The sequence below is a fragment of the Seriola lalandi genome, unplaced genomic scaffold (genome assembly GCF_002814215.2).
Source record: "Seriola lalandi dorsalis isolate HSWRI2012SDOR001 ecotype SW California unplaced genomic scaffold, Sedor1 jcf7180002054425, whole genome shotgun sequence".
Lineage (NCBI taxonomy): Eukaryota > Metazoa > Chordata > Actinopteri > Carangiformes > Carangidae > Seriola > Seriola lalandi.
In genome coordinates, this window is record NW_019524978.1 from 366,406 (window position 1) to 380,890 (window position 14,485).

Consider the following 14,485-nt stretch of genomic DNA (forward strand, 5'->3'; position numbering starts at 1 on the left):
GTGGGGGCGGTGGTGGGGGTGGGGGTTTGAATCTTGCTTCAGTGCAACAGTCTGTTTGAGTGCATTTAGATTCAAGCTAACACAGCAGAAACAAGTTTTCCATGAGGTGTGATTTTGTGATGGGCGACGGCGACACTGGAGTCGTGTTTGCCTTTCAGATCCACGTTGGGCGCAGAGCAGCCGAGTGCTTCAAACCACAAAGATCTTATGTTTAAGTTAAGAGGCGACTGGCCCTACAGTTTAGCGAGTGGGTGAGCGGTTGGCGCTGATAAAGTTGCTCCACAATGCGGGACAGGGACGAGCAACATGTGTACAGATGCCTCGAGTTCTTTCTCTGCTGGCGGAACTCAAGTACTTGCATGACTGTCTGGCTGCTCCCTTCACCAAGACGTTTCCCCCACTTCTATTTAGCGACTGAATGACAGTAGAAGCTGTGAGCTATGATTAGAGAGAAGACCATATCTTACCAGATCCTGAATAATCTCCATCCCCTCCCACCAATGAGCAAGGAACAGAGGCGGCACGAGAAGCCAGAGAAAAAGGAGACAAGGAGAACGGGCAGAGCTGCCCTGTGTGTACAGAGATGTCATACAGCTCCACTGGTCTCCTTTACTCAGTCAGTGTGGCCACTGGGAGATGAAGGAAAAATCCAAATTCATTCAACCTCAGTCACTCTGACTAATCTGAGCGGCGGTGGTCGTAATCAAAGAGTTAACATTCAAATCTGTGCGGAAAAATAAAAAGGGATAAAAAGAAAAACCTGCCACATGAATTAGAGATCTGTGTTCAACAGTTGAAGTCATTGTCAACTGCTGGTTACATGACGGCTTTTACAAAAAAAAAAAAAAAGATTTCAATTTCCCACACACACTGACATCAAACGTCACTAACCCCACCTCCAAATACAATGTGCATAAATAAATGGTTAACTACACGCACACAAGTACACAGAGGAAGAAACAGGGAGACGATTGAAATTCATCTCACAGCCTGAATTTACTTAACTGCGGGTCTGTGCACGGTGATAAACGGAGTGATGATCCGGCAACACGTCTTTATCCATGCTTTGCTTTAATTAACGGCGGCTTGTTTGTTGAAAAGATGATTAATATGCCAATGAAAATTGCATAATTGAATACCACAACACTCGCACAATCAGGGAGGAACATGCCATTTTTTATTAACTTTTTATTATCATTATTATTACTATTATTTGGTATTTTAATTCACTTGACAAGTGGGCCCCACCCCCCACCACATCTACACAGAAAAAATAGAAGGAGGTAGAATTGGCGTGACCAGCGGGCCAAGCTGGGCCCAGCTGTTCATCACCAATGGGAGGCCTTCACATGCGGGGGCACTGTTCTGATATCAATACCTATCAGTATGAAGGCTGTGCAAGAGTGTGTGTGTGTGTGTGAGAGAGCGAGGGGAGAGGCAGAGTAGGGGGTTGGGGTTTTGGGGGAGATGTGGCTTGGATGGGACTGAGTGCATTCCTATGGCCAAATAATGTGAAGACACCAAAGTGAATGAAAGTAAAACAGTCATGCATATGAAACTGAGCTCTATCTCAAGCACTTGCATCCAGATTTGACAGAAAGCCTTGAAAATTCATGCATGAAGAAGACTACAAACCAAAGTCACTCAAATGTACTCTGTAGTTTTATTTAAAAAAGGCCAAAAGAAATGAAACATTCCACATGCGAGTAAGTTTCAGTTGAGCAACCCAGAGTTTACCCAGTATTATATCCCCCTAGCACAGCTTGCACGAGTGTCTCCATGTTAATGTTAAATACACACATCAAATATTCAACCAATTACAATGATACCTCTTAGAAAAACGTGTGCAGCTACAGCGCCTGGGAGGCGCATTGCAGAACAAACATATTCAGAGAGAATATGTTTGACGCAATGGGTGTCAAGTCCCTGGGGGCAGAAACACCACCACCAGCTGCGCTTTAAGTCAGCCTCATATTTAACAACAGCACTCGTTTTCTTCTTCTCTGGACTTGTTCATGTGAAATATAGTAATCGCAGCAGAAAGATAGCATTGTGAGTGGACACAAATTCGGTTGAAATGCAGACAAAATGGTTGGAAGTGAATTATCTTATTAAGGGCATTCTCAGTGTGCCACATCCCACGTATCCACACAAAACTAGAACTGAATATAGTGACATCTTCCTCAAATGATAAGAACAGTGATTGCATTTTGCCCTATTTTAGATTATATAACTAACAACCATGAAGTTCCTTCATAAAGCCTCTTAGTATAGCGGATCAGTGACTAAATTTGCATCAAGGCGATGCAGCATAGGAGTACAGTGATTTGTCTAATCTCTTGTTGCATATTTCATCATTATAATCACACATTGTGAGTTTGTGAGTGTGCATGTGTGTGGTGTTGGGGGAGGGTGTTTTCTCTGCACACAGGTGATCCATCCATACAGTAAAAAGCCGTCATCAACAGCCTCTTAAGAAATAAAATGTATTTGGAAAAAGGCGGACAATGTTTACACATAGCGCTTTGATTGCAATTTAATTTTACATCACTCAGGGCCCAGAACTCACAGAGAAGCTGATGATGGACTTTCATCATCAGTATCAGCAATCTGAGTGTCATTCATGTTTTGTGAGACTTGTCAGAAGACTTTGAATAAACCCCTGGAGCAGTGAGATAAAACCTTCCTTTTCTTAAAGGAGAATTGCCATGATGCACGTCCAAATTTCTTGATTACAAGACGGAGGGGGGGGAAAAAAATAAAACCTTGAATGAAAGCCTGCTCTGAAAGTTTTCAGTTTGCTGATATAACAGTCAAGTGTGTCTATAAGTCTACTTAAAACGCTTAGGTATCAGTGGAGACAGCTGCGACACCCTCGTCTTATGATTCTGTCGAGACAGTACACTATCAAACCTTTCATACCGTTCCCAAGCTACATTTCCGGTGACAAAAGCTTTGCGAAAGCCTCCTGAAGGATTCATCTATATCCTAATATTTCCAATCCAATTTAACTGGAGCAGCCGGAGTGGTCTGAGCACTAGTTTACCAATCTTTGCTTTCCAAGACTCTGTGTGCTGAAGGCTTGAGGGGTTCAATCAATGGTGCTTTGATCTCGGCTGGAACCATAATTATTTAACATTGTTACAAGGATTTCTCTAATCCATCCTACCATTAAATCCCTTTTACACCCTCATCTTCTGCAGCCTAATCTGCATCTGGGTGCTCCGTTTGTCTCTCTTCCTCATTTCGGCTCGCCCCTCCTTCCTTGACGACACCCTGACTTTATAATGGACTTGGGTGCCGAGTTAGAAAATGCCTTGTTTACTGAGCGCAACCTGACTGAACTGCGCTCAAATGGAGCGTCGCTGTTCAAGGACTTCAAAGTTTTTTCTGTGTTTGTGCTGCAGCTTCGGTCAGTTCACTTTCAGTTCGTTTGGGGCCAAATGGCAAAAAGCCTCTGCAACATAAATGCAAGAAATATGAGCAATACTTAATGAACTGTTGATTGCAGACTCTCAGTAACCTAATTGGTACCACCTTCATCTTTGTGTTTCCCCGTTTTCCACTAAATTTCTGTGGATGAACTGAGGGAATTTCAAAGTTCAGGTGACTGATGCCCAAAAGGTTTAATCCCATCTGTTTATTTCCGTGATCACTTTGACTCCCGACAAAAAGGGCCCACCGTCCTTTTGCAAATATTTGCGTGTCTGTGTTTCACCATGATATAAATAGCAGCACGGGCAACCGCAAACATTTGTTGAGGCACCTGCCACAGCACCGTGGCCATCTGGTCCTCCAGTTCTTCTAGCATGACATATGTGCATTAAACCTGAAATGGCTATTGTTTTTTTTTTCTTTTTCTTTTTTCTTTTCTTTTTTTTTTTTTTTGGAGACTGGAAGAAGACGGATCGGCCACAGACCCTTCTTGGCTGGATCCAAAATTGAGATTCGAGAGTTTTTACATCTGAGTGAAGCTGCGTTTTCAGCTTGTGCATGTTTGATGTCTTGAAAGGGCTGAAAGAAAAGGGGGTGGATGAAACTGGATATCATTTTTCAGGGTGGTGTGTGTGTGTGTGTGTGTGTGTGTGTGTGTGTGTGTGTGTGTGTGTGTGTGTGGAGGGGGGCTCTCTTTGCTTGTGCTCCGTCTGTGTCTGACCGTCAGGTAGACTCTCAGATGGCCACTCCTTCAGCTGACCCCTGCCTCGCCCTGGCCGATACCCAACTGGCACCGGGAGCTGAGCAAGCTGGGCGACGCCGGCCGTCAGGGACAGCCAACAGAAGAGATTTGTGGACAAGGTGATCATATCGCTTCAGTTACCGCTCTGTCACACTCAGCTCCTCTTCCTGCATCTCTTCCTTTGCTGTGTGCCTTATTTTAAGTGTATGTGCTGCAATATCTTAGATCCTGATGTCACTGTGTTTGATGCCGAGGCAGTAACATGCAGCTACTGACATTAGAAGTTAAAGATGAAGCATTTAGCACTTTAAGCATTTACAATGTGGGATCTAGAGTTTTAACACCTAAGCTGCAAACTGACATCTATGTTAGCATCTGTGCTTTTATTAATACAGATATTATTGGCAGAAAGCATGCCATGCTTTATGTTAGTCACAGATAAAAATTCAATTCAAAATTCAATAAAGCTTGCATGTTGTTTTAAATCTCTAGTTTTCTATGAGTTAAAGGGGCACTCTGGCAACATCATATCGACTTCCTTGAAGTTGGAAAAAGAATGGTCAATGGTCATTCTTTATAACCAGTGTAGTATTCATCGGGACATAATAAATGTAATCAGCCAAACTTCATCAAATCAGACTGGGATCTGTGATGTTTCTATAGTTAAGGGCAAAATCAGTCTCTAATCTTGTTTCATTAATCAGCAGATTAATCAATAAATACATAAATAAATATCACACCAAACAAAGTGCTGTTTTACAGATCAGACACTTCTAGTGGAAACTGCCTTGATCACAATTACAGCGCTCTTAACGAACCCTGGATTTTCATGACTTTCATAAGGGGGTGTGGTTTACATGAGCAAGCATTTAGATAAGGCTGAGAACAAGTTCATTAGCAGAGTTAGCTAGCTAACACACACCATTCCCAATTAGCCTAGAGGAGAGCGAGTGGGAGAGAATGAGAGAGAGAGAGACAGAGTCAGATTCCTATCACTGCCAGTCCATGAAAATGAATAGAATAGCATGACACGCTATCTCCCACATCAGCGGCTGATTGCGAAACATCCGTGACGAGAAATGAACATGAGACAGAAGATCAGCGCGCAGATTTGCTTAAGGACATACTTGTGAAGACGAGGGGAGAGAAAGGGAACTCGCTGGGTGTTCCACATCAGAGACCCAGCGCTCTGAACAACAGAGAAGAGCCAGCTATCAGATTAATAGTGAGTCATTCAGTGCGGATCTCTGCTGTTCCAGAAAGAAAGACAATCAGAGAACGGGGGGCAATCGCGGACAGCACTTGACATGAGTTACTAAAGTGGAGATGAAATGCAGGGACAAAAAAAAAGTTCAATTACAGGATGTAGATTGTAAAGGCTTTTGTTGTTACTCAGCAAAAGGGAAACGGTATGGAGGTGCTTCAATAGAATCACCAAAGCAGGTGGGCATGTTCCGAGTTAGCCCACCTCATTAAAAGGCTTCACTCTCTTTTTATGTAATGGCCATTACACATCCTATTCAGATGCACACACGCAGTGATTAAAAATTATCTGTTGGTGATCATAATCACACCTGCTTAAACTTAAGCCAAAGAATAACAAAGAACTTTTGAATGCTGAACTATCAGAACATTTACAAAGAGATTAAAGGGGAGACAGTCTCAAACTAAATAAATTTGCTTTTAATCGCTTTGAACAGGAAGTCATGTCATTTCAAATGTTCCTATCTGATTGTCTGATTCCCCTCTTTATTCAAATTATAACATGCCCATCTGACTTTTCCAGCACAATGGGAAAAATTAAAAAGGGAAATGACCTTTCATGGCAGCCATGATGGGAGAGTGAATGGCATTATTATGCGCCAAGATTAATTTCTGCCCACTCTATGCTGCCCATTGAGAAAACAGAGGAGGGGCACGAATGCCTCAGTGTAAGTCACTCACTAATTGGTTGGCGTATCATAGAGATGTCGAGAAAATTGCACGCGTGGTAACATGTTGGTTACGAACATGTGCGTATATTGAAGCGTGTTTCTTTAAGTTGGATGTAGCCCTGCACTGAGCGTCATCTCTCAGTTTGTAATACAGTGGAAATTAGTCCTCAGACTGGATGTCACTTGATAACTTGGAAGCACTCAGGCTGTAGTTTAGTAAAACATGAAATGGACATCATGTCTCACATCACCTCCTCTGCAGTTCAGCCATCCTCAGTGTACGCAAGAGACACTTTACTCCCATAAAACTCAAGTCTCCCTCTCCTCTCTCTCCCTCCGCTGCCTGTCCAGCACTGAGTTTTTGAGCCTCTAATTCTCATTCTGATGGCTAAGTAGAAGGGGGAAGCATAATTACAGTCAGTCATACATCTACTCATGCTACATCCATCCCCCCTTTTCAAAGGAGTATTTTTAAGCTCAGCATTTTCTCGCCCAAAAAGGGCCTTTTTCCGCATGTGATGCCTTCTTTTTGTCATGGCCCCCATAGTTCTGAGCTGACCCCCTCAGCCCTGTCTCCTGACTGATCACAGTGATGGTTTATTACTGTCGTCCCAGCGCTCTTATCTTTAGCCAGCAATGCTCATTTCCTTCCCCAGATTTAAATGCAAATGTGAAATTTAATGATAAATGCATTATCTGATAGGTGCGATAACACTGATTCACTGTCAGTATAAAATACACACCCCGGGGGGCTTCGAGCTAGCAAGCACAACTTGCCCAAATCCACTTTTTTCTCCCTTTCTCTCTCTCTCTCTCTCTCTCTCTCTCTGTCGCTTCTTTTTTCTTCTTTTTTTTTTTCTTTTTTACAAATGCATGTACCTGCAACAAATTCTTGAGGTCATTTTATGCATTAAAAGGAATCATATTTTGTGTGTTCAGCAGCGTAGGTGCAGGCTATTGCTGAGCAGTAATTACTGTGCAACAGTCTTGTTCGATGTATTATCCATCACTTTGATGAAGTTATTTTGAGTAAAAGGGCAAAAGAGGATAAAATGTAGCTACATCTGCATCGCATTATGGGGTTCTTTAAAAAAAATAAAAAAAACCTGCCTCTTTGAGCAATCACTTATTGGTAATGTGGTACTGTTAACTGAACGGTGGATGTGCGTACAGTTAAAGTTATATTGCATAAGACTTCTGGCTCATTTGACCCTCTGTAGTTGCCATGCAAGACATAATGCTTCTTACTTTTGAATCTGAAGTGTTTATAAATCTCCTGTTGCTCCTTTTCTATTCAACGCCAAAAGCTATATGTTACCTCAAACTATGCAACGTGCATTGCAGTTTGGTTACAATAACTTTGTCTGATGTGTTGTCTAGGAAAGTGATATGAAGACTTTTTCTTACTTGGACCATCCCATTCATCTGGCCCCACCGCAGTGTGCCTGGTCTTCTCGCCCTGCCCGTCCATCTCCGACTCGCCCGCTTCCCGGTTGCCATCTTCCTCTCCTGCAAAACATAAAGAATTAAGTTCCATAAAGCACACAAGACATGAAATTCTTACAAATGTATTGTTCAAGACACCTAATTTAATTAAGCACCCCACTGTGGAGCTGTGCTGCCCTTCCAAAGGGTAGATTCTGATGGAGTCAGGGTATTATCCCAATAAGGATCGTTCAGTTTTACAACTCTTTTCTGTGATAGCTCCCTGTGTCGTAATCAGATGTTGTGCAAGCTATTGTGAAAGTGTGTTTTTTTGTGCATATGTCGTTCTGCACATGTATATTTGCTGTGAGCTCACCAGGTCCAGCTGCACACTTTCATGTAAAAGGCGTTCCCATGAGTGCTTGCAGGAACAGGAGGAAGCCCCATGGAACAGGAAGGAAAGCAATGTGTGGGAGAGAGGTGGCTATTTATTACCGTTTGATCTATTGTGGAGCGAGTTAGAATGTGTGTTATAGGATGTAGGGCTGATTTACAGTCTCGGGGCTCACACAGACCATGCTCAGGGATATTTGGGTATACCTCTCCTGGATGTGAGTGTTTAAAGAGCTCGTTAAACAGGCCACGCCTCTGAGTGTGCGGCTGACAGCAGTGCTTGTTGTGTTCTTAGATGGACTTACTGTAAAAATTAAAATAACATTTTTTTTTGCATGTCTACAGTAAGCACAGTTTGTACTCAAAGCTTATAGGCACATAAATCAGTGTTTCGTAGGTGCCCCCAGTGTGGTGCTCTAAATAAATCTGCTGTGGCTGACACAGTGGTTGCACAGAGTGTCTCTCCAAACTCGGGCAAACCTGCTCGGGGGGATGTAGTGGTAGTTGATGGTTTGTGGAGGAACATTTCTTTCACTTTTGTCGCCATATCGTTTCCATCCCTTTGATGTTTTAAACCCAATAGTGAACGGTCAAGGACAGGCCTGGATTACTACAATGGATTACTACACTTCATACACTCTACAAGCGAAAAAGTGCTGGATGTGTGGATTTATAATATTTTGGGATGACAAAGACAATATATTTTTAAGTTGTGTCTAAGATACAACATATTAAAAATAAAACACATCATACCTACCACACATACGACAACACATACTGTACATACATGCTGTTGTCATACGGTTGTTTACCACATCTGTGTCGGAACACACACACACACACACACGCGCACACACACACACACACACACACACACACCCCAGCTCCCAGAACGCATTTCAGAGTGTTAGTTATCACATTTCCAGTGACAACTGCCACGGGACGCACACTACTTCACTCCAGCGCCGTCCGTCCTCAGTTAGGTTAATCTCCAGATCAAGCACACACACCATGCTTGTTTAGCTTTTTTTTTGACATGGCTCACTTCAAAGAAGGTAGCAAACATTGCCAAAAGGATGTCAGCTTTCTGCCTCACTCTAAAAGAGGAGATGTATATGAAGAAAAAAAGTGATACTGAAGGGAAGTCTGCAGAAATGTCCTACTTACAGTACATGAGGTCATTGTGACCCAGTTTTGCTTATGCAAGTGTCTGCTTGGGCTGGCGATTTCTCCCCCCACTGCTCCTCTCTCCCAGTATATTATCAGGGAGCCCACTCAACTAAATTCCCCCACTATTTATTGTTGGGCCTGGAGAACCTCTTTAGCATACTAGGCTCGTATTATGACGAGGATAACAAAGGCGTATATCAACAGTTCCTTCCAATGGAGCGGAGTTTAAAAAAAGCTGGCAAGATAACATTAAAGGCACTACCTTGATCTCAGGCGAACATGTTAAGCCCTGTAACGAAACGTATTGGAAGTGTTTAATTACAGCCCGGGAAATGAAGCTACAAGATGATTCCTTAATTAAGCAGTGATTAAGGATTTTCTGCCGTCTATCTAACACAGTTTGCAATGCATTTTAAACACAATCGCCCAGGCAACCTCACAAGGGAACAATGTCACAGGGCTTTGATGAAGTTTCCTGCACAAATGTCACTAGGAAAAAGCAGAGCAGGGGGAAGAAGTGCTGGAGCAGCACTCGTCTGCTCACAGTACAGTCTGAGTCTGATAAAACCTGGAATACAAGGAATATGGAGACCTACTTTTTTATGGTTTATGACATAGGAATTTTGACCTCTCTGATATAAAAATAAATTGATTGAGGTGTTCCATTTTCATTCACAGAGGTCCACTACAGGAAATAGAGACTGTTTTATCATTTGAATTGAAACCCTCTGCAGTCTTATCAAGGGAGACAGATTGTCAGTGATCATCCTCTACATTATCGTCTAGATCATAATTTACATCTGGCTTAGGATCCTTTCCCCGTGCAATCAAATGGAGATACTTAAGGTTGAGCAAGGGATGGCTGAGGAGAACAGAAGGGACGGGGAGGGCTGGGGAGGCGAGGCGGCCTGCTGGGTGCAGGGTTGGCGGGCATGCAAGAGGAGCCAGTGAGCTGTTAAAATCAGCCCTATCGCTGCTCTATCAAAGGACAGCTCTCTAGCCAAATCGCAGTCACACGCAGCGTGCCACACATTCAGGTCAATAAGCTTATAGGCGATTTACACAAACAATTCCTCCAGCAAGGTAGCAACAAAGTCATATTGGCTTTTTCTCTCCCTTTTAGCATTGTCTCTGCCAAAGAAGCCCTTGAAAATGTCAATCTCTTGTGTGTGTGACTTTAAGGAGCTCTGAGAGCTCTAATCCTGACCACTGAGTCTAGAGACAGGTCGCAATTTCTGCAAAATGGAGTATAAGTAGTTTTAAGTCTTGGTATGGGATTGCACAGTTCTGTATGTTACTGAATTCTAGACTCGATGACTTTAACCCACTGCCACTTTTCTGAACCCATCACAATCTGGCCAGTGTTGGAGTTTGTAATGATTTGCAGAATGTAATATTACGAGGGGGGGGGGCGCCTGTTGTCCCCCCAGCAGTGGTAGTGCTAGTCAGTTGATATTGCATATTTGGTTGTTGATGCAGATTATGCTGCAACAGATAAAGTCAATTCCAGGAAGCAACCTTTTTCACCAAAGTCAAGCATAGCTGTAAGACTTCTCTGCTATCTGAAAAATAGGTTTGAATTGCATGCAATTTGTGGCAGGCAGAGCACTCCAATGGAGGGAGGCTATTAGTGAAATGCCTTGCCACTGTCTCTTTAAATGCCAATAAATTCCCATCATTACAGAATCTGGCAGTTTTCCTCCCTGTCTGCAGCCTGGGTCTTTATCTCGCTCTGCCTCAGTCTCTGAGCATGTAGATCTGGCCCAGTTAGATTGTCATACTTAACAAACATTAATGATTAATTTCCTCCACTGAGTCAAATGGGGCTAAAGGGATGACTCGATTCATCTTATCGCACCACAAATTAGCATTTCCCCATATTCTCCAGCATCAACTGTGCATTAAAATTCCACATTTACCATTCTGGGCACTGGCAGCTGTGGCGAAAGAGCCAAGGAGATCTTCCTCCTCTGTTGCTGGAGATTCTGATTACTTCTGTGTTACACAAAGAGCGCCATAATTAATTCTGCACTTTCTGTTTGTTACTGTAAGTCTCTGACTGTTGCAGTTCAAATTACCCACTGAGAGGTTATTCCAAGGGGTCAAGGTGGGTTTGTTATTTGCGATGTTGAGTCCTGGGTGTAGATTCCTGAGCTTTCACTTGTCACTTCCACTGTGATAAAATGTTTTTTTTTGCCTACATTATAACTCTGTAATTTGAGAGGAACAGTGCAGGAGAGTGCAAATGTTCACATTTAGTTGCCCTTGATGTTTCCTGTATCCACTCACTAAATGGCATCAGAATCAGGCGGTTTGAGCGGAAAATGTTCATGTAATGTAACTTAACAAAAAGATTGTTTTACATCTAGGAAATGAGACACGTGAAATGACATGTAAATTTACTGTCAGAGCTAACTAAGGAAGTCATTTGTCATCAGACAACACTTGGAACGCAGAAAGGGAACAGCTTGTGGCAACACCCTGTGCTGAACTTCACAGATAGCCAACAATAAAAGAGGGGGTGAAACAGCAAGGTGAAATTTCACAATTTCAGTTAAAAAAAAAGAAAGTGTATATAAAAAAAGGTATCTTTCCTACAATAATGGAGTCAGGTGTGTCAATAGAGTATAAATCTTTGCTGTGGAGTCAGCGTGTTCGTCTGTGGGCTCTTCACAAGCACAGCTCCATAAACGTGAAACTGACCGAGCAGGAGAACTTGTTTGAGGTAAGATTCTGGTTTAATCACAAGGGAGAGTCAAGGTTATTTCTTTAGATAGGGGGCTTTTTTCCCCTCACAAAGCTCTTGGTTGGTACAGGCAGACCCCCCCTCTAATTCCATGTGCATTTAATCAGTGTTACCTCTCTCTGGGGCTCTGCTATTCTACCAAACTGCTTCTTTTCACAGCCATGACACTGAGACATTGTACATTTCTCCTCATCCACTGGGACTATAATAGTTAAAGTCTGCACATTATCTTATTGATAATATTGAACGGTGGTTCCCAAACTTGCTCACAACATAAATCTGAAGGGCAGTGGTGGAAGAAGAAATCGGATCCTTCACTTAAGTGAAAGTAGTAAAACCAAAGTGTGAAAATACTCTGCTTAATACAAAGTTGTACTATAGGTATAGAAGTATCATCATCAAATTATACTCAAGTAACAAAAGTAAAGGCAGTTCTACTGTGTTCCTGATATATCATTGGACTGTTGTACCTGATACATTGACATTGCAGTTGATGTTGAGGTTGCTGGAGGCGGGGCTGCTTCTAACTGCCTCAATGTGCAGCTTGGTAGTTTAACCTACGACAATACATCACATATTTATTGTTGATGATATGTTTAGGATCCGAAGGTACCGATGCTGTCTAATGTGTAATAGTTCACTCTGAAATTTAGAGGAGTTGAAGTTTAAAGTAGAATACAATGGAAATGCTTCAATGAAGTGATGTTCAAGCACCTCTAAATATACTTTGTTGCTTCCCATCGCGAAGGGTTTGCAAGATGATTGACAGGAAGGAAAGCAGAAATAACATATTTGTGCTGAACACATTTATTTTTTTTTTTATAAATTCCTGTTTTTGAATTATTGGAGAATTTCCACTTTTTACTATTCTAAAAATGATTTCAAAAGAAACAAAGAAAAAACTCTCCTGGGTTTTTTTTTTTGCATGATAAACAATGACTATTGATTCTTTCATTGGTCTGAAGACTCGATCACACTCACGGTGTGACGTCTGTGCGCTGACAGGCTCCTGTATGTGATGCCATCATCCATTCACAAACCACATCAATGTGACGCCCCAAAAAAACCAGTGAGCGCCACGACACCATTAACTGAACAGGTTAGAGAGTCAACCATCACCCAGTTTAGAGGTTCCCGAGCCTGAGACCAAGATGGGACATCAAGGTGCTCCATGCACTTATCTGGGGAGTCCCTTTTCTGCAAGGGTAAGGCAAATGGCTGAGTCTTTGGTGGCATTCAACTTCTTGACCTTTGCGCCTTTAAGCGGCTTTGCTACTTCACCGCACTCTGATCAAAGTTAATAAGTGCTTCATATGTTAATGAAAATTGGTACTCCTCTTTGTGTTCCTACAGCTTTTTAATACCTATTATAGACTGAAACTTTTAATGGAGGTTTTAGGTCCCCCTGACAAGCCCATTTCAGAGAGTGACTACACAGATACAAGGCTAAGCTAAGACCAGAGAGTCACTGCTCAGTGGAGGAACCTTACACGGGAGACCGTATTCTCCGGGAAGCAGCAGAAGATAAAGGCCATGGGATGAGTGGCTGCTTTAAAACCCACGTTCAAGTCCGCACAGGGCTAATTACAGCACGCCATCACATTTGAGAGGGTTTAGTTAATCAAGGGGCTCTCTTTTTCTTCCTATAGTCGAGGAATAACACACTTAAACCATTTAATGCCGCCAGGATTGCGTCCTGTTTAATTCACAGCAGTTTCACATAAGTGGGGTAAATTTAAGCCACTCCGACATTAGTTTTAAATAGATCTAATTGAGGAAGGGATCATGGGGAAAATGACTACACCTGATGATTGCGCACAACTCGCCATGAGGAAAAAGGAAATTTGGATAGTACATCATTTAGGTCTTAGGAGGCAATGGGAGACTTAGCTACTGTAAGCTTAGATAGCAGAGCAATAAAAAAAATCTGACTTAGCTTGTGTATGGAAAAGAACAGATTACTAGTGTCCCCTAAAAGTAGTATTTGACATTTGGGATTGCTATTTAGTGTTGACTTTATTCATAAACATGGGGAACGGAGGGGAGATTTGAGGCCCAGTCCCTCACAAGGTTTTATCCAAAACAATAGGAATATCAAACGGCTCTGACAGGGCGCTTTGAAGATTTTCAGAAGTTGTACTTTTTTTTTTTTTTTTTCCTCCCCTTGCTGTAACCACCAATGTGTACTGCACCATCTATTTCATAGCTACTGGGTTATTACAAGACCATACATTGTACTTTGAAGTTTGAGTAAGGACACATTACGAGGGAGACAAAGGGTAAAGCAAACGAGGCGTCGCTGGTAATTGCAATTTCCGAACAATTGTGCCGTTCAACTTTTTCCGGAGAACAAAAGGAAAACATTATTGATACGATTACCGGGGCATAGCCTACCTGAAACATGAAAGATTTATTTTTCTTCAATAATGTAATCCCACGAGGCACATCAGTTTAGAAGTGTGAAGAAATAATTCTAAACAATTTTCCCTTTGAAAGGAGAGAGAGGAGGCAGACATTCAAAGCATAGGTTCTTCATTAAAAAGTCAAATTTATGGCATCCGTGTGCCTGTAAGAGTGGGGACACCTGGGGTAGTGAAAGCCACGCAACCGGGGGGTACGAAGAGGTGGGGGTGAGCGGGG

At 42.4% G+C, this 14,485-nt stretch overlaps 1 protein-coding gene across 2 annotated transcripts in view; it reads right to left on the reverse strand.

The window, feature by feature from the left end:
- Nucleotides 1-14,485, reverse strand: part of zfpm2a (zinc finger protein, FOG family member 2a) — a 120,078-nt gene that overhangs the window by 71,762 nt on the left and 33,831 nt on the right. For both annotated transcript variants that reach the window (XM_023410404.2, XM_023410402.2), the window contains exon 3: nucleotides 7,519-7,620. In XM_023410404.2, the coding sequence (XP_023266172.1) occupies nucleotides 7,519-7,620 (102 nt within the window). The remainder of the gene's footprint in view (nucleotides 1-7,518; nucleotides 7,621-14,485) is intronic.